Raw genomic sequence first — 24206 nt, forward strand, 5'->3', positions numbered from 1 at the left:
TTTTTACACATCTAACTTTTGGCCGTTTAATAAATTTGGTCCCAAGTTGTTGGGGTCTGGCCAGAGGCTTGGCAATTTGAGGCTATCAGGAAGCCTGAAGGCACCATCAGGCTGCTGATGCACTTGCCCTGCAGGTACAGGTTGACTTGCTGGCAATACCATACCCCCATATATTGTATCAAGTGTGGGTATTTTCAGCTCTCCAACTTTGTACTTTGGAATTTTTGTTCCTTAATATTGTTCTGTATCTTCTTTCCACATGATCTTTAGAATTCTTTATTAATTTTCTGGGATTTCATTGACTTTATAATCAAGTTGAGAAGAACAAGAAGTTTTTTTATCCATAAACATTTAAATATTTCTCCATTAATTCTTTTTTAACCTCAGTTTTTTCCTCTTAGAGATCTTGTATATATTTCATTGGATTTATACCTAAGTATTTTACTTTTGAATCATAATCTAATGAAATGATATTGTGCTTTAAATTTCAAAGTCCAAATGTTCATTGCTGGTATGGAGGAAAGTGACAGGATACATTGGCCGTGTATCTTGACCTTAAAAATGAAACATAGGGGCTGGAGCGATAGCACAGCGGGTAGGGCGTTTGCCTTGCACGCGGCCGACCCGGGTTCGATTCCCAGCATCCCATGTGGTCCCCTGAGCACCGCCAGGGATGGTTCCTGAGTGCAGAGCCAGGAGTAACCCCTGTGCAGAGCCAGGTGTGACCCAAAAAGCAAAAAAAAAAAAAAAGAAACATAATTGATTATTAGTTCCAGGAGTATTGTTGACTCTTTCAGACTATTCATGTAATAATCAAAGACAATTTTCTTTTTCTCTTTCTTCCCAATCTGCATATCCTTTATTTCTTTTTCTGGTTTTACAAGGATTTCCAGTTCAATGTTGAACATCCTTACCTTGTTTCTGATTTAACTGGGAAAGCACTGGCATAATTTTAATGACTTAGAATTTAATATTTGGATTTGTGAATGAACACAAAGTAATTTTTTTTATGTAATGAAGAAAATTCAATTTTCTTTTTGGGTAAAATATACCCTTATTGATAAAACGCTTGCCTTATGCAGTCAACCCAATTTCAATCCCTCTCCCACAAGTGCTCCCTTAAGCACTGCTAGGAGTATTACCTGAGCACAAAGCCTAGAGTAAGCCCTCAATATAGCAGGGTGTGACACCTAAACAAGTAAAACATACATTTTTCTATTTACATGTACACACATACATATGTCTATGTACATATATGTATATACACCTACAGCTCACACTTGTCAAACTAAGCAGACACTACAAGTTCTTCCTTTTTTCAATTGATCTAAATGATTATTTCTGTAGATTTATAACTCTTAGGATGGTAACACACCTCAAGGTAATCAAATCCAGATAAGCAAAGTATTGTTTTGCCAAGTTATAGTTTTGACAATGGAGGCACTGGAAAAAATCAAGGAATTTACCTCAGGATACACAGACAATGAATAACAAGAGGAGGATTAAAGCCCAGGTCTTTGAATGAAGCTATAAAGGAGATTCCAGTCCCAGCTGGAATCCAATATCCTTTTCTGAAGACCAACCACATTAATAATATGAATGAACACCCCATTCAAAAACCTTTGTTAAGCAAAAAAATAGCAAAAAAATAAAAAGCAAAAACCTTTGTTACTTATTAGGTTATTGTGCTGGCTAATGACATGACTGTTTATATTTACTTAGAAAAATGGAGAGTGAAGTCTTCAAGTTGGAGATGTTACTTGAAACTGTAAGAGAGAAGGATGACAGAAGCAAATACATGTCAGCCCCCTTTCCTCCCCTGAGTTATCCACTCATCTCCAATGACTTGGCATCCACATTTTCTCCACCCTTAAATGAGGTAAGAACTGGTAGCCTGACTGCAAGCTTGGAAAAAAGTGTTTATCCATATATTGACTCCCAATTTGCAGAATCACTGATTTTTTTGTTTGTTTGTTTTTTTGGACCACACCCGGAGGTGCTCAGGGCTTACTCCTAGTTCTGCACTCAGGAGTCACTCCAGGAGGTGCTCGGAGGAGGATATAGGATGCCAGGAATCAAATCTGGGTCTGCTGCATGCAAAGCAAACTTACCTGGTGTGTTGTCTCTCCAGTTCCAGAATTGTATTTTTATATTTTGACAAAAATGTAACTTTGCAAAGACCATACATATTATTTAAAATGGAACCAGCTTTGAAAAACTTAGAAGCTATTTGAAGTGTTGGATTTTGACCAAATCTTTCCAGTTTAGGATGTAACAAAGCAGTTTAAGCTGATGAACTGCTAAAGAGCTATTTCTTTTGGATGAATAGTATTCTATTTTTTTTTTCTTCATTAGTTAAGTTTATTTTAAGTTAAATTATACCTCATGCAATTAACATAGTTATATTAATTACATTAAAATCCAGAGGAGGCTGCTGTTTTATCAGTCTGAAATTAGAAACCAAGACCTAGGAAGCACTTGAACAGTATTTTGATGGAAGTGTGACGATTAAGCTGGTTAAGTGTTTCTATCACAATGCCAATTAAAATCCATAACTCAAGAGAATACAAAACAGATTTAGAAAACGGCTAAAAGTCTCAGTGCAATTACTGATAATGCCTTCCTTTCAGCAATTTCACAAAATGTGTTGGATAAATTTATGAACAAAATTGGATCAGGGCTTAGTTTAGGTTTTTGTAAATAAAGTACATATTTCAGGCTTAATAGTATTCTATTTTTGTGGACTGTCCCTGGCAGAAATATTTTGCTTCTTAGTAGTCTTATAGTCTTTCTTCTAAATAAAGAGTAATACACTTAGTGAAAGAACTATTTTCAGAGCACACATCTGCATTTTCTTTGTCTCAAATTCTTTTGCTTGTTTGTTTTGGGGACACACCCGCTGAGGCTCAGGGATTGCTCTTGGCTCTAGACTCAGGAATTATTCCTTGTGAGTGCTTGGGGAACCATATAGGATGCAGGGAATAGAACCTCTGTCAGCAGTATGTAACACAAGCACCCTATCCACTGAACTATCACGATGGCTCCAGTATCAAGTTAAATTCTTTTGGATAATATACATAGGCATAATTAGGAATTTAAATCAATCACCACTGTCTTTCTTTCTTTCTTTCTTTCTTTCTTTCTTTCTTTCTTTCTTTCTTTCTTTCTTTCTTTCTTTCTTTCTTTCTTTCTTTCTTTCTTTCCTTCATTCCCTCCCTCCCTCCCTCTCTCTCTCTCTCTCCCCCTCCCTCTCTCTCTCTTTCTTTCTTTCTTTCTTTCTTTCTTTCTTTCTTTCTTTCTTTCTTTCTTTCTTTCTTTCTTTCTTTCTTTCTTTCTTTCTTTCTTTCTTTCTTTCTTTCTCTCTCTCTTTCTCTTTCTTTCTTTCTTTCTTTCTTTCTTTCTTTCTTTCTTTCTTTCTTTCTTTCTTTCTTTCTTTCTTTCTTTCTTTCTTTCTTTCTTTCTTTTTCTTTTTGGGTTACTCCTGGCGGTGCTCAGGGAACCATATGGGATGCTGGGAATCAAATCCAAGTCGGCCTTGTGTAAGGCAAATGCCCTACCCACTGTGCTATCGCTCCAGCCCCAACCACTGTCTTTCTTTATACACTTTGTTGTTGTTTGGGGCCACACCTGGCTTACTCCTGGCTCTGTGCTCAGGGATCACTCCTGGCAGGGCTTGAGAGTTCAGATCCGGTGTCAGAGATGAATTGTGGGTCAGTGGTGTGCAAGAACCTTACCAGCTGTGCTAGCCTTCTGGACCCATGAGGTACTTTTCTAGATATTGGGGGTACAATATAAACATTGCATAGAAAATAATGTCTCAAGATGCATATGTTTCTCTGAGGGACACGTATAATGAACAAATAAAAACTGACATATAATTGTGAAAATGAAAACATGCTATATAAGACATAATACTTTCCTTATGACTCTGATGCCATACTATCTAGGGTCAAACACTGACTTTGTCACTTCTAGCTTTGTGACCATCAGAAAGTTATGTAATCTTTGTGCTTCCGTTTCCCCCCCTCTGTCAATGGAGGATAATAAACCTGCTTCTTAGGGTTGTGATGACATTTACATGAATTAATGGAAGCAAAGTACTTAAAATAGGGCTTGGTTCATAATAAGCCACTTTAGCTGGGTGTTAACTATTAAGTAAAGGGATGTGACCAACACTAACTTAAAATCCAGAATGAGTCAACCAACAAACACATCGTCAAAGGTGATCTTGACATCCCACTTAGTTTCCTTTTTGTTTGCTTTGGGGCCACACCTGGTGGTGCCTAAAGGTAACTCCTGGATCTGTGCTGGAGCTCGAGATACCATAGGGTGCCAGGGAATCAAACCCAACCCTCCTACATACCAAAAGCCCTGAACTCTCACCTTTCTGGCCCTATTCACCAAGCCCTTATGAACGCACATTTAGTTTTATCTAGTGCTTTGATATTATAAACACTGATACAGGTAACATCATTTTACATGAAAACGGTTAGCTCTAGCTGATGTCCCCCCTCATCCCCCCCACCTTTAGAATAAAGCCCAAGGGAGCAGTTGGTGGTTTAGAAGTTACACACCGGAAATTCCGACGGTTGCCTTTGCCAGGGCCCTTTCCCAGAAGCCCACCACAGTGTCCACAGTGTCAGGAGGTGGAGGTTTTCCAGCCCGAGCTCACCTGGGTCTTTCACGCCTTGGCTAAAGTGACCATGAAAACTGGCATCTCATCTGCATTACTCTGCCTCCTTGGGAACTTTAACCCATTTTCCTGTGTCTGGGCCATTTGCATCTTTGACAACATTAACATCTTAGTATGTTTGCAAAACAGAAACTGATTTTTTTAAAAAGGCAGACAATTCGTAAAATATTAAGAGAAAATTAAGTTCATGGCCAGATGGACAGTACAGGGGTTTAAACACTTGCCTTGCACAGAGCCAACCTGAGTTCGACTCATGGCACACCATCTGAGTCCCCTAAGCACGGTCAGGAGTGACTCTTGAATGCAGAGCCAGGAGTATGCCATGAACTGGGTGTGGCCCTAAAACAAAACAAAATGAGAGAAAATAAAATTCAGTATTGAGATTTTTATCGTTTGAAGTGCTCTGTCTGGTACACAAAGTAGCAAAACTGTGGTTAAGGGCTTAAGTATGGCCTGTGGGGACAGTTCAATGGGTTGAGCATGAGTTTTGCATGCGGGGGGCCTGAGTTTGTTCTCTGAGACCACAGGGTTCCCCAATACCACCAGAAGCAACCCCTGTGCACAGAGCTGGGTATGGAACCCAAGCCCAAACCAAACAAAAAAAGAGCACAATATTAGGTCAAAGTTCAAATACCACTTACTCTGGTAACCTTAGCAATTTATTTACATTCTCTGGCTTCAGATAATGCATCATTATAAGAGAGCATGCCAGAGTTAGGATAGAGAAGGGCCCACTATGACAATGACAACTAATGATCACTCTGGACAAGACTTGAGTGCTAAAAGCAGGTCAAGGGATATACATGATAACCTAATAGTACTTGTACCAGAAACCATAATGACCAAGAGGAGAGAGAGAGACAGAGACAGAGACAGAGACAGAGACAGAGGGAGGGAGGTTGGAAGGAAGGGGGGAGAGAGAGAAAGAGAATGAGAGAGAGAAGAAAAGCATCATAGAGGCAGACTTGGGGTGGAGGGGTAGAAGGAGGAAAATTGGGGACATTGGTGATGGAAAATGTACACTGGTAAAGGGGCAGTATTACTGAAATCCAAATCATGGACAACTTTGTAACTATTTATCTTACAGTGATTTAATTAAAATTTTTTTTTAAATGAGCATGCCAGGATGGTGGGACAAAATATGAGAAACACCTGGCACTATGAACTATCAACAAATGGTGATTTTTACTTTTTTTTTTCTTTTTGGGTCACACCCGGCAATGCTCAGGGGTTACTCCTGGCTCTGCACTCAGGAATTCCTCCTGGCGGTGCTCAGGGGACCATGTGGGATGCTGGGAATCGAACCCGGTTTGGCTGCATGCAAGGCAAATGCCCTACCCGTTGTACTATCACTCCAGCCCTGATTTTTACTTTTTAGAAAGCATAAATGGGGCCGGAAGATGGTACAAAGGGCAATACACTTGCCTTGAATGTAGCTGACCCAGGTTTGAACCTTGCACCACCTATGGTTCCGGCAGCCCTGCCAGGCATAATTTCTGAATGCAGAGCCAGGTGTAAGCCCTGAGCATCAGTGAATGTGGATCGAAAACAAAACAAAAAAGAGAGAAAGCATAAGGAACTAGAGGTAGTTGCAGCAGGTAAGGTGCTTGCATAGCAAATGTCCAATTTTACATAAATCCCTGGCACTGCTTATAGCTCCCCAGCCCCTCTAGGAGTAATTCCTGAGAACAGGACCAGGAGTAATCCCTGAGCACAGCTGGGTGTGTGTGGGGAAAAAACGCATGAAATTCCTCCAAAAAGTATAAACAAAGGCTGGAAACCAGAAATGCAAGCAATAAATAGTCCTGTGGGAAATTGTCTCATCTTCTTTCATAACAGATGAAGTGCTAATTAATACAAGATGCCACTTTACCACCCTCCAGCCCCCTGCTTTTAAATTAACAAAAACATTTAAAAGGAAACGTTTCCAAGGAAAGGGGACTGGAACTGAGCTCCTGCCAGCATGTGTAGCCGTGTAGCTCAGATGAGTTTTGTGGAAAGCGCTTTGGTGATACACATAAGCACATCAACATGCTGGCTGCCTCTGACCCGCATGTTTCCTAAGGAAGTAATTCAAAAGAGGAAAAGGCTCTCGGCACAGTGCTGCTAATGCCAGCATTGTTTATAATGTGGGAAACGTGGACTAATTTTCTGTTTCTGTAAAGGATAAAAGTGTAGTGAAAAAGAAATACTTCCGTGTTTACGTTGGAATCCCTGATACCTAGAAAAGTGCCTAGAATTTAGCAGTAAGAATTTGTTGAGCAAATGATGTGGCAGTCCTTACCGTTCGGTCAGGTAAACTATTGTTAAGAAAAGACATGAAGGATCAGAGAGAGCTTGAGGAACTGCAGTGTGTGCTTTGCTTCATAGAGGTTTGCATCTCAGCACTGGCCAAGAGTACCAAGCTGAGAGCAGCCTGTGAGCACTGCAGAGTGAGGCTCAACACAAAAGGGCAGACCCATAAACAATAACTTAGGGATTGAGAAAATCTGTAAATCTTGTTTAAATTTTAATTATTTAATTTAATTTTAAATCTTTAATTTTAATTTTAATTCTTCGCAAAGGTTTTAGAGCTCAGGTTGAGAGACTGAAAAATCATCTCAAATCTGTTCATCATTTGATGGAGCAGTTAGTAATTTGAAACTCAAGGAAAGGGGAAAATGCAGGGGAATCGTTCTCTCATTGTAACCTAGACTTTAAAATCTGGCAGAGGAAGAAGCCAAGCCAGTGCTGACACTCTTTCTCTAAGCCCTGAGCCATGACAGGCCAGTCCCCTGCTGAGAGTGAGCTCAGAGGGAGGCAGCGTGCAGTGGACACTCGGCTGTGTGCAGGGCTTCGGTGTGAACCACAGACAGGTGAGTCACTTCCTCTGTCACATCCACATCTGTGTGTTCTCTGATGCAGGACAACCCCAGCACCTCAGCAGCGCGGAACCCTGCAGAGAGAACCAAGCCACGCTGTTCCTTCTGCCACTGGGCCCTTGACTGGTGAGGTCTTGCTGTGAAGTTCCTGGGGTGGGCAAGAGATGGTTCTGGGATGACAATTCCAGAGAGTGGGTGTCTAAGAACAGCCAGGGGGGTGAGTTACAGAAGACAGTGTAGGGCTGGGCCCTGACCCTGCCTCCCTGGCACCCAAAAACCCCTCCCTCCCACTCTGGCTCTCCCCAGGGAGCATCAAAGTCCCTGATGGGAGTTTTGTTGTTATTTGGGGCCACACACAGCTGTGCTCAGGCCTTACTCCTGGCTCTGTGCTGAAGGATTACTCCTGGCGGGCTTGGGTGACCATATGGGATGTTGGGGATGGAAATGAGATTGGCTGCAAGTGAGGCAAGTACTCTACCCGCTGTCAATCTCTTCAGCTCCTGAGTTTTAAATCAGACCCTTGGAGCTGAATTTAAATCAAAGACTCAGGCAATCCCTGGGGGATTCTATGGCTTCATGCTCAGGAGTTAGCACTACAGCACCAGAGAGTGGGTCTGGCCTGCTTCTTCTGAGCATTACCCAGAAGGAAGACTTTTATTTATTTATTCTTATCTGGGCCACACCTGGTGATGCTCAGGGGTTACTTCTGGTCTGCACTCAGGAATCACTCCTGGTGGTGCTCAGGAGACCATATGGGATGCAGGAGATTGCATGGTCAACCGTGTGTAAGGCAAATGCCCTACCTGTTGTATTATTCCTCTGGCCCCATGGGAGACTATTACGCACCATCTACCAGTCCCACTTAAACGCACTCCCTCCTGTGATGAGTGGAACTCTTCCTGCTGGGTCCTACCTTTCCCCTCACTCCTCAGATCCACTGAAAATCAATCAGTCTGAGGGTTTACTCCTCATTCCTCAGCAGAAAAGGGTTTGGACGGACATAACATATAAATCATGTGGGAAAAAAAACAACCCACAAAACCCATGGGTGTGGGGCTGGGGATGTGAGTGAGGCCTTGGATTTGACTCTCAGTGTGCTGCACTCATGCAAAATTCTGAGGAGAAATCCTTAATGTTTAGAAACTCTGGATCATCTGTTAGTCCAATCTGAATTCAGAATCACTTGCTTCATGTCTGTTAGTGAAGGGTGGGTGCCATCTCCCAGTTTGGGAGGAATAGAGCTTAGCCAAGGTATTTTAGTCCAGAGCCAAACAGGGAGGAGCTGCTTGGCACCCACTATTAAAGAGGCATGATGGATGCTAGTAGACACAGATGACAGGAGTGGAAAGACTGAAGTTTCCTGTTAGAAAGCATTCCACTGCAGGAAAGGGCACTTGTCATAAGGCTTCTATTGAGCTGCCACTCTTTAAAAAAAGGAACAGCATGGTATGTGTGCTAAAAATGACCACATGTCATCTATCTGGGGACCATTTAATAGCACGTCCATCATCAGCGAGCCCCTCCTTTAAATACAAGGGGAACCAGTGATGCTTACTTTCTGAGTCACTCTGTCCAGACTGAGTATTTTTAATACAGTGAATGAAAAAAATGTAGGCTTTAGGCTTTTGTATGTTTCGTTAAATATAATAAAAATACTTTGACATTTCAAACAGCGTTTTGACTAGGCACTGAGAGCACAGAATGTTGCTTTTTTAAAAATTCCTCATCTGGATCCCCACAGAACTTAAGCACTGGGACAGAAAACCATGTGCCTGACTCTGTTCTCTTATGATGGACAAGAGGAAAGAAAAATAGCCAAGTATGAAATCCAATCTAGTAGTGAACCAATGCTGAGGAGTAATGAGCTGCAGACACATGAATGCTGGACTGAAATCTTGGTCAAATCCATAATCCCTGAGTTTTTTGAATGAAGCACTCTATATACGTATGTACATTAAAAAAAAAGATTGATTCATGAGGCGGAAAGGGCACTCTGGTGTTGGGACATTCTAGCATGAAACCCTTTCACGAACAATATTGTAAACCATGATGCCCCAAATAAAAATATCCAAATAAGAAAAAGAGATTTATATCTCTTCTGGAGAGCACATATTCACCGGTTGTGTGCTTACTGACATGATATTTTCAGGAATATGCAAAGGGTTCTTTTATGCAGCTAGCTACTATCTGTGCTATTGCTTCATTCCTTTGTTTCATTTCTGATACAAAACTTTTGATTCTGGAGTACACTTCTGACCTCTTAGCCTTGATGAGAAAAGCTGTCTTTCCGAACAGACAGCTGAGAGGCTACAAGATCTGAGTGTACAAAGAATATGAAAGAGGCAGAAAAAAGAAAGTCATGTGTTAGAATGAACTCACTTGAGTGTGATCCCAGTTTTCCACTTCAGGGAGCAGATGTTTAAATGCCCCAAGGAGGAGGGTGGAGACAGAAAATGAGGTGTGGGAACATACGTGACTCAGGAGTCGAGCATGTTTCTCTAGAGGAGGAAAAGGGCCTGGCTTCTGGGCCCTCAGTCTGACTCTCTGCATGAAGCTCCCCTCCCTGCCACCCTGTGCAGGGCTAGGCAACCCCTCCTGGGGGACTTGGTCAGTCTCTTATCCTGGCTCACCCAGGAGATCTTGGGCATAGTGCCTGGCACAGAGAGAATGAGCAACTTTCCTTCGAGGTTTATGACTGCATCTTGGGTGGAGCGAGAACTTTCGTGATACACATTAGCAGTGAGGGTTCCTCCAAAGGAATTCTAATGAACTCCTGTCAGAGGAGTTAGGATTTCTGTAATGGAGCAAAGCTTGAAGCTCCAAAGCAGGTCAGAGGCCAAGGCTGCATCCCAGGGAAAGGAGACTGGCTTCTTTCTGATGCCCCCTGGTGGCCAAGGACAGCTGAATGGAACCCCAACAATTCTACAGACTTGGGACAAAACCCACTCTCCGCTGGACTTCTGAGTCATTTCAGCTTGTTTCTTTTTTCTTTTTTTCCCAATTAAATCACTGTGAGAGGGGCTGGAGCGATAGCACAGCGGGTAGGGCGTTTGCCTTGCATGCGGCCGACCCGGGTTCAAATCCCAGCATCCCATATGGTCCCCTGAGCACCGCCAGGAGTAATTTCTGAGTGCAGAGCCAGGAGTAACCCCTGTGCATTGCCAGGTGTGACCCAAAAAGCAAAAAAAAAAAAATCACTGTGAGATAGATCCTTAGAGATCTGTTCATGATTAGGTTTCAGTCATATAGTGTTCCAACACCCATCCCTTCACCAGTGTACATTTCCCAGCACCAGTGTCCCCAGTTTCCCTCTCACCATCCTCCACTCCACCCCCAGCCTGCTTCTATGGCAGGCACTTCTTTCTCTCTGTTTGTCTGTCTGTCTGTCTGTCTGTCTGTCTGCCCTTTCTCCTTTTGAGCATAGTGGTTTGCAATGCTCAGCTTGTCCATTTTTTAAAAATTTACTGAATCACCGTGAGATAATTACAAGCTTTCATGTTTGGGTTACAATCTCACAATGATCAAACACCCATCCCTCCACCAGTGCACATTCCCCACCACCAATATCCCCGGTATACCCCCCCCTTTCACACCCTCCCTCTGCCTCCATGGCAGACAATATTCCCCATACTCTCTCTACTTTTGGGCATTATGGCTTGCAACACAGATACTGGTCATCATGTTTGGTCCATTATCTACTTCCAGCACACATCTCCCATCCTGACTGATTCCTCCAGCCATCATTTTCTTAGTGATCCCTTTTCTATTCCATCTGCTTTCTCCCCTCCACTCATGACTGGTTAAAGAAACTTCGGTATATCTACACAATGGAATACTATGCAGTTGTTAGGAGAGATGAAGTCATGAAATTTGCTTATAAATGGATAGACATGGAGAATATCATGCTAAGTGAAATGAGTCAGAAAGATAGGGACAGACATAGAAGAACTGCAGTCATTTGTGGAGTATAGAATAACATCACATGAAGCTGACACCCAAGGACAGTAGATACAAGGGGCAGGAGGATTGCCCCATAGCTGGAAGCCTGCTTCAGCTTGTCATTAATAGTGCCTAGAACCCTGGTCACAGTTACCTTACTGCTGCTTAGCACAGCTGCATCCCTTGAGAACTGACTCTGAGCCACGAATACGAAGAAAATGCCCATGCTATCATTCAGTCTTCAAACATCTGTATTCTGTATGTGCTCTGCATGCACTGGGCACTGTGCTCTGGGTAGCCAGCCAGGATTGCTTTTGATGCTGAGCATCTGGATGCTATTCAGGTCACGTACGCAGGTGTAGTTTCCTAGAGAAGTTCTAAGCTGGCAGAGGAATCTCTCTGGGGGAGGCTGTATTGCTCCTCCCTGCTCCTGTTCTGGTGGAAGCTGGGCCGCATTTGAGTTTTCATGGATTCTGTTAGAAACGTACTACAGGTTTATGCTTTCTCATGGCCCTTTCTCAGGCAACACAAAACAGAGAAGAAAGACCACAGAAAGATCCCATGTGACAGGCTTCCCGATGCTGTCCTGGAGAAGGCCCTCTACCCAGATGCAATTCTCAGTAAGTTGAGGGGCCTTAGGGCTATGGGCGTGTACCCTGGATGCTCCTGGTCTGCGGGGCTCCTTGTAACAGGGCTCAGCCTGGCACTCAGCATGATAGAGCAATGTGGGGCTGGAGGTACAGTGCAGGGATGGCAGCTTATGACCCCTGGTTAGAGTCTCCTGCCCCACCTAGATTCTCAGGAGCATGGCCAGTGTTCACTCCTGAGCATAGAGCCAGGAATAGCCCCTGAGCACCTCTGGATGTGGCCTTCCCTCCCTGCCCCTGAGAAAAGGCACTATACCAACTGAAAACATTTAAGAAGATGCAGTTTAGTGGGGAGTGAGTGCCAACACCTACTTCAAACTGGAACCAGGGGCGCCAAGGACTTGGTCTATAGGTGGCCTCAATTCTGTGTCATCATCCTTCCAGCTGCCCCTGTAAGCTCGCCAGTAATGGGAGATTTGCTCTAGCTTGTCCACACGCATTTCAGGAATTAAAGAAAGTTTAGAGCTGGGAAGAGACCCAGAGAACATGGGTTCTTGGAATGATGGCTTTTAGTCAGAGGAATATTCCTCCAGAGAGAATTTAGCACTGTAGCACTGTAGCACCGTCATCCTATTGTTCATCAATTTGCTCGAGTGGGCACCAGTAATGTCTCCATTGTGAAACTCGTTGTTACTGTTTTTGGCATATGTTTTTGGCATATCAAATATGCCATGAGTGGGGGCCGGAGCGATAGCACAGCGGGTAGGGCGTTTGCCTTGCACGAGGCCGACCCGGGTTCGATCCCCGGCATCCCATATGGTCCCCCAAGAACCGCCAGGAGTAATTCCTGAGTGCAAAGCCAGGAGTAACCCCTGTGCGTCGCTGGGTGTGACCCAAAAAGCAAAAAAAAAAAAAAAAAAAAAAAAAAACATATGCCACGAGTAGCTTGCCAGGCTCTGCCATGCGGGCAGGATACTCTTTGTAGCTTGCCTGGCTCTCCGAGAGGGACGGAGAAATTGAACCCAGGTTGGCCGCGTGCAAGGCAAATGCCCTACCCGCTGTGCTATTGCTCCAGTCCCCAGAAAGAGAGTAAGTAGAGAAACATCCTGAGGCAGAACTGCCCAGGGTGAGGGAGAGGCAGGACTGAGGTTTCCTGCTCAGGCAGTTCCTAAGAGAAAGTCACTGCCCAAACCTAACCTCTCCGCTTTATTCCTGGGGACACTAGGCCATAGAGCTTGCGAGACTTGCTTACAGCATACAGACTGTCAGCTGAGAGCTTCGCTTTTCATTTCATATTTGTTCTATGTCATGTCTAGTTCTGTTTCTTCTCTGGAGCCGATATCCTTTCAGAGAGTAAGAACAAGCCACCCTGAGGCTGGGCAGATGCTATGCATCCTGGCTCAATCCCTGGCACAACCCTGGCCCTTGAAACATGGCCAAGATGCTCTGCTGGTCTGGGGGTCACAAGGCACAAGCAGCTCCACATCCCGGGTTCAACTGTGTGGCCCTGAGAACTGAGAATCACTGGGTATAGGCCCTGGGCACTTGGGGCCCCTCTCAGGAGGGTTCTTCTTCCTCCAAATGATTAGGTCTCATTGACTGAGCACTTACTAAACAAGATGGTAGAAGTGTGAAAATGTTTAAAGTGGGGGGTCCCTGAGATCCATCAGCAGCATGGTGAGGTCCTTCTCTTTCCAGTATTGTGACAGATGAATGGCGGTGCGGTCCTGTGATCCATCCAGGTGCCTGCTGAGCCAGAGTCAAGATATCTGCCAAGCAGAGACCACCGCCCTCTCTTCTGTTTCTGAGCTATATGTCACAAAACTTGCCATTTTGTGAACATGGAAGAGATTTATCATTACTTTAAAATGATATCATATGACACTGTATTTCTATGTGAATATGGACAGTTAGCATTTATCAACATGTATCTGTCTACTTTCTCTTGTTTAAAAAAAGAAAAAAAATTTTAAAAAAAGGGGTAATAGAAGGTCAGCAAAAGGGTGGGTTTGAGATGTTTGGGGGGCTAAGTGGGCATTTGACAACATGGCTTCTCCTTTGACATGTTTAATTGTGATGTTTAATGGATATCATTGCAACTTAAGGTGACACTTTTAAAATAAAATTCTTTCCTAATGATATCATAAAGAAATTTTAATGTATCAGTTTAAAATTCTGTAATTCAAGTCTCAGGACTTCCCATTCAAATCTTGGGAATACTTCCAGAAATACAAAAATGACTACAAAGTTATATTTATATTTATGTGTACATGTAGACATATAATACTTATATTCATATGAAAATACATGAAGTATATGCTTTTATATACTTCACCTTCAGCTCACTGAATGTTGTACAATAAATCTTCACTAATGCAGGTATACCAACATTTATGATCTATCTCTGATGATAAAAAAAACTACGTAAATCAAAGTCCTTTGGAGCTCTCAATTTTAAGAATCTAAATGGTCCCTGAATGCCTAACAACCTGAATCGGACGATTACGCTTGAATAGATGTGGCAGTTTCTATCTTTGTCATCTACGCACCAACATCCAACTACGATGAAGAAGAAATTGAGAGGTTTTACGTGTAGCTGGAGAAATTCTATAAAGAAGACCACACCTTCTACAAGGTCATTGTCGGTGATTTTAATGCCAAGATAAGACTGAGAAGGTCACCCAAAGAACTCCACATTGGGACCCATGGCCTAGAACGGAATGAACAGGGTAAGAGACTGTCTGAATTCATCATGTCGACCAAGACCGTCTATGGTAACTCACAGTTCCAAAAGGCCGAATCTAAATGTTGGACATGGGGGGCTCCCAGTGGACAGTTCCACAATGAAATTGACCACATCATATTCAATCGAAGGTTTTGTCTGACCAATGTTGCTGTTATCCCAAAATTCCAAATGGGATCAGATAACCGTCTCCTTTGTGCAAAATTCTACTTCACAGAGTGGGGAGAAAGGACTGCAAAGTTTAAGTTTAAGAAGAGAACTCCAGAATGACCATCAACTGGGAGCTCTTTGGCACTATTTCAGCAACATGGGAAGATGCCGTCATTGACAACATCGATGAGGAATATGATTGACTAGTTCAGCACCTTCATGATTGTGCTGACACAGTGAATTGCCTCTATAAGAAAGGATTGCCTTTATTTTATAGGTAAGGAAACAGGGACTGAGAGAAATTAAATGGCTTTGCAGGGTCAAAGAGTTGTTGTATTAGTTATCTCCTGCTGTGCAATGAAATCTTCCTGAAACTTAATGGCTCAAAACAACAAACATTGACTATCTCACAGTTTCTGGGAAAATCTGAGCTGGATGCATTAGTCTCCAGTCTCTCAAGAAGTTGCTGTCCGAACTGGTAGTGGTCATCTGAAAGCATGACTGGGTACAGGAACTTGCATTCACATGACCACAGACGGGTTTCAGCTTCTCACCAACCTTACCTGGCCTCTCCACCAGGCTGCTGGGCCTGTGATCACTGACCAGGCACTCCGTTTCCAGAGCACAAGTGATCGATTCAGGAGGAGCCTGAGACGAAGCTTCAATGGACTTCTTTTGACCTAGTTTTGGAAATTATATACCATCCCAACCTTTTTTTTCTATTTGTTGGAAACAAGTTACTAAATTCAAGGAGTGAGGAATTAGGTTTGGCCTTCAAAAGCACAGGTTAAAGAATCTGTGGATGTTTCCAACCACCCCAGCTGTACATGTAGAGCTGAGCTTCTGGAATTCACACTCCTCCCACAGAATGACAGCATTGCCATCATCACTGGAACCGCCCTAGGTCCACGATTCAGAAGACATTCTATAATTATTGAGACTTGGAAAAGGAAAAAACACTTTCTAGAGCTTGTTCCATCAATATTTACCCTTTGAGGGATACAAATGAGTGTAATGATGAGTGTAGAGAGGCACACATTGATAGCAGAGGTTTGGGCCTCATCTCCTAGAGCTGACTTGCTGCCTGGACTCCGAGCCTGACCTGTATGCCTGCCTAGCCCCGGCCCCCACTTGGGCCTACCTGGACAGCGCTACTGACCACAGTCTGCTGAACAAGTTCCAGATTTGCATCAACCATGATTCTTTCTACAACTGACCACCCTTTGGTACTAATAAGAGCAAAGATATGATTCAGGCTTCCATACGGAATTACAAATCTGACGTAAGAAAAACCATCTTTCTGATGGCCTGGGTAAAAAAACAAAAAAACAAGTTCTTGTCATAGCAGGGTCTGATAAGAGAATGAGGATGTATCAAGGCAAATGGGGAGAAATAACAAATTCAAGAGTGTCAGATAATTCAGTAGGCTATTTCTCTTGAATTACTTCAGCAGATCTTTGCTAAGCATGTGATAGGTGAATCTTCAGATGTTCATACCATGTGTTTCAGTTGTCATAAAGGTTTCAAATGTCACCCCAGGAGTGATAATTGCCCTTGTAACACTTCTGGAAAAGGTGAACACTTAGGTGTCTAAGATTATCTGCACAGGTAGAGTTCAACTCACCACTATTTGTGCTATTAATACAGAAACCCTCAGGAGCTGCCATTTTCTAAAAGTCAGCAACAAGCTCCAGGCAGGAGTGGTAGTGGTGGCAGACGCCAGGCCTCACAGGAAAGCAGAGGAGTGGCCCTTCTTCTCCCCACCCTGACGGGACTCCGAAATAATGCCACACCCAGCTACCATCTACTTAAGCTCCTACATGGCCATGAACCATAGACACAAACGAATCTCAGACCTGAGCAACTTGCTGCAGCGATCTCTCCAGACCCTATTTATTAAAATTTTAGAATTCCTAGAGCGACATTATATTGTATCCATAACAAGCAATACAAAACACATTGTCTAGCATTGCATTTTCAGCAGGTATGAGTGGTGGTGGGACTGGTCTCGAAATATCAAAGGTAACTGAAGCTGAGAAAGAGTATTGTGTAAATTGTCTGCCACACAGGCAGGGGGAGGTGTGAAATGGCGGGGGTGGGGGGATACTTGGGATTTTGGTGGTGGAAAATGTGCTCTAGTGAAGGGATGGGTGTTTGATGACTGTATGATCGAAGTTCAAATATGAAAGTTTTGTTACTGTACCTCACGGTGAATCAATTAAAAGAAAAAATAGAAAAAAACAGAAACTCACTCACCTATCCTGCCAACTTGGGTTCTTACAGGTTCTGATATGGGATACAACTGTTGTTTTCCATCTGGCACTGATCTGCAGAGCAATAAATGCAAGGACTGTGCCTCTGAGCTTCATCAACCCCCAGGAGCCTGCCACCAGGAAGCAGCTAAAGGTGAGGGCGACCAGATTTCAGAAAGAAGGGTAAGGGGACAACCATGTTCCTAGGCAATGAGCTATATTCCTAATGATTTCTTTTCAGCATTTCATTACAAATACAATATCCCGGGAGAGAATTACTTCAATCACACCAAAAACAGTGTCCCGCTCTGCTTTTTAAATGAAAATAAGAATTCTTCATCTTGTAAGTACATCTCCCTTATGATCTCATCTTTGTAAACAGTCTAGCTTTCCAGGCATGGGAGACCCATATCCCAAGGTCACTGCCTCCATTAGGAGGGGTGCCAGGTCTTTAGCATCAGCCTGCTGCCAGGTCTTTAGCACCCACCTTACTCATGATTCCACAGCAGCCTTAGGGCAACAGGTGGGACCAGGGCTGGGAGATAGGAAATCCTAGCAATAAGAGACTTCAAAAATTACACTAGCAGTGAGGGATGCTGGGACCATTGGTGGTGGAAAATGGGCACTGGTGGAGGGATGGGTACTTGATCATTGTATGACTGAAATGCAAGCACAAAAGTTTGTAAGCCTGTAACTGTACCTCACGGTGACTCACTAATTTAAAAAAAAAAAAACCCAATTAATCCCCTGATCACTGTTTAGGACCTGCCACCTACCCCCAAGGATAAGAGAATAAAATATTTGTCTTAATTAAAAAAATTACACTAGCAGTACAATTTGGCATTAAATAATATTTTCTGAGCAAATTAAGGAAAGTTGGATTAGTATTATTTTTATTAAAGAGTGTCAAAGGCTTTAAATGGATTCCTCCTAAAAGTTGACACATAAAGCAATTAGCAATGAAGAAATTTTTTAATTCCAATGTAAAAGTTAGAACTTTGGAATTAAAATTTCATGAACATTTGCTTATAAGGATCAAAACAATATGACTCCTCCTCCCCAAAAGACTAACAGCCTATGGAATAATAAAGCATAACCAAATAAGGAAAAGGAGAGGCAAAATGTGGTTACATGCCCAAAGCAAAGGGTTATTTTATGCAGATAAATAAGCAGGGACTATCACTGCAGACAGGGATACTTCTTTCCCTCCTCTGCTTCTTTTTTCTTCTTCTTGGGCACAGCCAACAGTGCTCAGGGGTTATCCTAGCTCAGTGCTTAGGGTTGCTTCTGGTGGTGCTCAGGGAACCATGCAGTGCCGGCGGTCAAACAAGGGCGTTCTGCATACAAAGCATGTGCTCTTGCCTACTGAGCTCCCTACTGGCCCATATCTTCTACTTTTGGAGGGCAGGAATAACCAGCAGTACTCAGGGAATCATGTGGTGCTGGATATTGAACCCAGGACTCCTGTCTGCAGAGTCTATGCTTTAGTCCTTTGAGCCATCTCCCTGAATTTTCTCACTATCTCTGGTCATATAAATTATTATGATTTATAATCCATGAATTCTGTTATTCCATATATCAATGAGAAAAGCAAGTGTGTCGTCTGAAATCTGATCTTGAATTCCATTAGTAAATGTGTCGTAGCCGAGAGTCATCTTTCACTCAACATTCAAACTATCAACAATCTCTCAGCAAGTAGGGCAGAAAAGAGATGGGGCTGTTGTGGTCCCTCATCTATAGACTGAGAAGTAATGGACTTTGCCAGGAGGTTGGAGATTTGGATGTTGGATTAGAACTGGACCAGAGGCACATCGGTGTTATTTACTCTGAGTGTCTGCAGTTCAGATTCAATCAAAAATTGTATATGGAGACCAACTGAAGGACACACACTGAGCTCACTAGTGCCCTTCACAGCGCAAGTCTGAGTGACCAGAACTACATTTGGACTGCTGGCTGCTGACCCGCCTTTCCTGCATGAGGCACCATCTCTCCCCGAGTCCTTGTTATTTGGGCTGCTCCTAGCCACTGAAACCAGCAACATAAGACAGGAGATCTGCAGGGAGGATGAGGGGAAGATAGAAAAGGGAAGGTGAAGGAGGTGTCAGAGAAGGCTGCAAAAGGCACAAGAACTTTTTTCTCTCTTCCTTTTATCTTCCAATGTGACTTCGCTACATTTATCTCTTAGGTCTCTTTTAGAATTTATTGAAATCATAGTCTGACTTCGAGTCCTTCTTCCTAGAGCTGGAAAAAATGACCCCTCCATTCTGCAGATAAGAATGGGCTTCAACAACATGTTCATACCCAGAGGAACCAGACTTTGATCTTGACTCCTACTGACGCTTCTTTGAAAAGCTGAATTTCTTTTTCTGAATTCAGAATACTTGATAAAGTTTTTCTGACTTCTATTTACCTAATTTTCTATTTAACAACATCTTGTTTCTGGGCCACACCCAGTAGTGCTTAGGGGTCACTCCCAGCAGGGCTTGGAGGGCCATGTAAGGTGCCAGGGACTGAACCTTGATCAGTCACATACAAGACCGGTACCTTACCCACTGTACAATTGCTCTAGCCCCCTCTATTTACTAACACCTTATGAAAGGCTTCATTGACATGGAAAAGTTCAGGAAACAATACCCACATAGTCACTATTTGGGCATCACTTTTTGATGACCTGAATTTAATAATAGCTAACATTTTTCAGCCTGTTCAAAATCAGAATCGATCTATTCCTGGACAGCAAATTCAAAATCCTATGAAGATGAGTATGCGCTCATACCAGGAAAGTAAGTATTTCACTACTGTTATTCATAACAAAATACAGAAACCCCTTGGCTAGGCATGCACACGATGAGCTGTGCATCAGGTTACTGCATGAGGTCAGCTAGGAGTAGCACTAGGCTTCAAGCCCAAGCCTAGTTAATTCAATAAATACTGCAGTATCACCTGCAGGGTCCCCTGTGAGGTGCTGAGGAACACAGTGATGTTGTCAATGCCTGTTCCTACCCCTGTGGAGCTTATCTTTTCTGCAGAGGAGTTAGGAGTAAAAGCTAAGAAGGGCGTGTGCAGACTGCTGAAGGAGGGCAAATATGGATGAACTAGCAAGAGTACATGGGGTAAAACTAGAGAACATTCCAGTTTCAACATCCTGGGGCGGCACGTTCACAATACTGTGTGCAGTCTAGAGGGTGGTGGAACAGGATCTGGAGTCTGAGGGGAGGCTGGGGGGATGGGCAGGGGCCTGCCTGCTGTATGGTGCTCAGCATCTTAGGAACATTGGAAAACCAGTGGAGGTTATTTTTTTGTTTTTAGTTTTTGCTTTTTGGGTCACACCCAGCTATACACAGGCTCATGCACTCAGAAATCACTCCTGGCAGTGTACTCGGGGGACCATATAGGATGCTGGGAATCAAACCCAGGTTGGTCACATGCAAGGCAAACGCCCTACCCACTGTGCTATTTCTCCAGCCCCCAATGAAGTTTTTTTTTGTGGGGGGAGGCCACATCCAGTGATGCTCAGGGGTTACTCCTGGCTCTGCACTCAGGAATTACGCCTGGCAGTGCTGGGGGGACCCATATGGGATGCCAGGGATCGAACCTGGGTCGGCTACATGCAAGGCAAATGCCTACCCGCTGTGCTATCGCTCCGGCCCCACCAGTGGAGTTTTTAAACCAGAGTCATAAAAATGTTTTCTTTTTAAAATCTGGAAAGATCATTCTAGTTACTATGTCATCAAGAGCAGAGAAGAAAGGCCACCTAAGATGCTGGTAACAATAGTCCACTTGAAATGACTGATGACAGCCAGGCCAAGGGTGGCAAAGATAGAAAGTCCCAGGATTGAAGAGCTAAAATGAAAGGTGGAATTAATAATCAATAGGTGGAAAGTTCGGGCACTGCAGTTGCACTCTGTCTAAACCCATACTCTTCCCATAGTGCAGTGTAGCACTTAACAAAGTGGCTTCTGGGAACCTTGGGGGGGGGGTGCAGGTCATTTCATTCTTTGACCTCAAGCAGCTTGTTTGATCTCTCTATGCTTTTTTTTTTTTTTTTTTGCTTTTTGGGTCACACCTGGCGATGCACAGGGGTTACTCCTGGCTCTGCACTCAGGAATTACTCCTGGCGGTGCTCAGGGGACCATATGGGATGCTGGGAATCAAACCCAGGTCGGCTGCGTGCAAGGCAAACACCCTACCTGCTGTGCTATTGCTCCAGCCCCTTCATGCCTCTTTTTTCCCCTATTATGTTCCTCTATTATTCTCCAAAAGGAATCACTGTATCACTGTTATCCCATTGTTTGTCAATTTACTTGAGTGGGCACCAGTAATATCACTATTACACTCAGTCCTGAGATTTTAGCAGCCTCTCCTTACTCGTCTTTCCCAACAATTGGAGGCTCTTTCTGAGTCAGGGGAATGAGACCTATCGTTAACTGTTTTTGGCATATCGAATACGTCATGGGTAGCTTGCCAGGCTCTGCTGTGCGGACGAGATACTCTTAGTAGCTTGCCGGGCTCTCACTGTCACTGTCACTGTCACTGTTGCTCATCGATTTGTTTGAGGGGGCACCAGTAACGTCTCTCATTGTGAGATTTATTGTTACTGGTTTGTTTTTTTTTTGGCATATCCAAAATGCCACGGGTAGCTTGCCAGGCTCTGCCGTGTGGGTGCGATACTCTTGGTAGCTTGCCGGGCTCTCAAAAGGAATAATCGGGTCCAAATCACTGAGGGATGAGTACAAATAAAGCAGGTTATAAAAAAAATTAGGTTATAAAAAAAATTGGGGGAGGGAGTCCACAGGGCTCAGGGCTCAGGGCTTACTCCTAGCTCTGAGCTCTTGGATCACTCTTGACGGGGCTTCTGGAACTGTACGGGGCACCAGGGATCAAACTGGGTCAGTACTGTGCAAGGGAAGCAATCCACCTACTGTCTAATCTCTTCTGCCCTTAAATAAAGCACTTAAGATGGTACCTGGCTCCCAATAACCACTCCAGCAGCAGGAATTGCCCAAGGTATGCCTGACTAGAAACGGAGAGCTTGAGGGCCTGGGGTTGACGGTCTCCCCACTGTACCACAAGCACTGCAGGGCAGTTCTCCATGGGTCAAGACCCTACTGTTGAATCACTTCTCTCAACTGCAGGATAAATCCAACATGACAGGCTCATCTGCAGGAGCACCGGGGGCTAATGTGGTAGGGGGCAAGGGTCTGAATTCACAAGCACCTGAAGTCATTTCTGGATGTCTGGCTTACAAGTTTATGTACTACAGACGTTAACACTTCAGAAAGGGAACTTGACTCAAGCGAGAGGGAAAATATGAGGAAGGTGCCATGGCAGACCTGGCACTAGGCAGGAGTCACAGGGCTGTGCTGAGGCTCATAATGGTTGTGCACAATAGACAGTGCCCTTCACAGACTTTAGGAACGGAACTCCCTACAACTGTGCAGTGTTCAAGGAGACCAACTGTACATACTGCTCCTGGCACCCCATGCGCTCTAGCTATGGGTCACACCAAGACAGAATCATGGAAACTGTGGGGGGGGAAGGGTTGCTTCTGTTTAGGGGCAATGTTCAGCCCACTGCCCCATGCTTGGACTCTGAGATGCAGTGCTGCTGAGGCAGTTAGGGGACCAGGGAACACCCCCCACCTCTCCAGTTATCGCCCAGGCCCCATGCTCTTCAGTTTTTGCTGCAGCTGCCTCCCTGCTGTCTGAGCTCACCTGAGCTAAAATGAATCTAAAGAGAGCCTGCAACTGGGAGATCTGTTTTTCAAATATTCAGGATAGAAGGCTGACCCCCCAAAGGATAAAAATGAAATAAAAATAAAAGTCTTGTTTCTTTTTGTGCTCATGGTAAAGGAGATAAATTCCAGGGGGAAACACCCTTCACGGTCACGGTAACTACAGGACTCTGAATGAGCACTATAAGCAGACAAGACAGTCCTTGACCCTCTGCCCCTTACTGAGCCCACAGAGATGAGGGTGGCACCTAATACAAGTATCAATGTACGTCTGCCTTCCAGAAAATACCCTACAGCTTTTCTGAACTATAGTTCAGACCCTGCTACAACTCACCCTATTTCCACTCCTGCAGATTTTCTGGAAGCAAATGCTTACACAACATTAGCAGCATCAAAGAAACAGAATCTGAGGTGAGGACTTAGAAAAAAAATTTTTTAATCCTTGCTTTTAAGTTTGGCCTTGACCACCAAACGGATGCTTTTATGTGATTATAATATGGGAGCATCAGAAAATACAATGCGCTCAGCCAGATGCCACGACTCAGCCGGAGAGTCATGAGGTTTGTATTATTCCTGTTGTCTCCAAGGGAGATTTCCTGGACTAAGTGTTTGAGGGTAGTGCTTGTTACAAGGTTCCCTAGCCCAGACTGGAAGGCCCTGGGGACTACTGCCAGATGCTTCCAGGTCTTTTCCAGTACTGGGGTTCAAGCTGCCAGCTGTTTCCTATTTTCAGATCAGCAACTCAAACCCCAGGCCACTCTCCAATGTGCGGTAGGCCCATGGCTCCTCCCAATGGTTAGGGCAACGAGGGTCCCAGCAACTTCCCTTCTTCCTCACGGCTCACCCTCTGCAGCAGGGAAACGGCCCTGCGGCTTTCTGACCTGAATGATTCCTGCGGGTCAGTCACAGTTGTCTTTTTTTCCTCTTTCCCTGAAAAATAGGTTCCATTTCAGACTAGTTTCCAAGGAGACCAACTCTCAAAAACAGAAATAGACTGGGTGGGAAAACAGAATACTCTGAACCTAACACCTGGTGATGTCTAATAATGAGAGAATAATGAAATACAAACAGTAGTGAAGTTATGTAACTAAACATGTGGACTTTTTCCTCTGTAGGTTTTAAACACGTCTTTGGGTCATGCCATAAGGATAGCAACCATTTTAAAAGAAACCACGGATAAGATGATTAAGACTACAGCAGAAGACCTGGCCAAAGTACAGAGATGGAGGGATCAACTGAAATACTAA

At 43.8% G+C, this 24206-nt stretch overlaps 1 protein-coding gene across 1 annotated transcript in view; it reads left to right on the forward strand.

Moving 5' to 3' along the window:
• The window catches only part of AKNAD1 (AKNA domain containing 1), a 42412-nt gene extending 18206 nt beyond the window's left edge, over positions 1-24206 (forward strand). The window contains 9 exon segments of the mRNA XM_055139923.1: positions 1723-1879; positions 7598-7680; positions 12016-12113; positions 17257-17379; positions 17467-17568; positions 19927-20008; positions 23242-23282; positions 23285-23370; positions 24075-24206. Coding sequence (XP_054995898.1) covers positions 1723-1879; positions 7598-7680; positions 12016-12113; positions 17257-17379; positions 17467-17568; positions 19927-20008; positions 23242-23282; positions 23285-23370; positions 24075-24206 — 904 coding nt within the window.

This window comes from Sorex araneus, chromosome 5, assembly GCF_027595985.1.
Source record: "Sorex araneus isolate mSorAra2 chromosome 5, mSorAra2.pri, whole genome shotgun sequence".
NCBI lineage: Eukaryota > Metazoa > Chordata > Mammalia > Eulipotyphla > Soricidae > Sorex > Sorex araneus.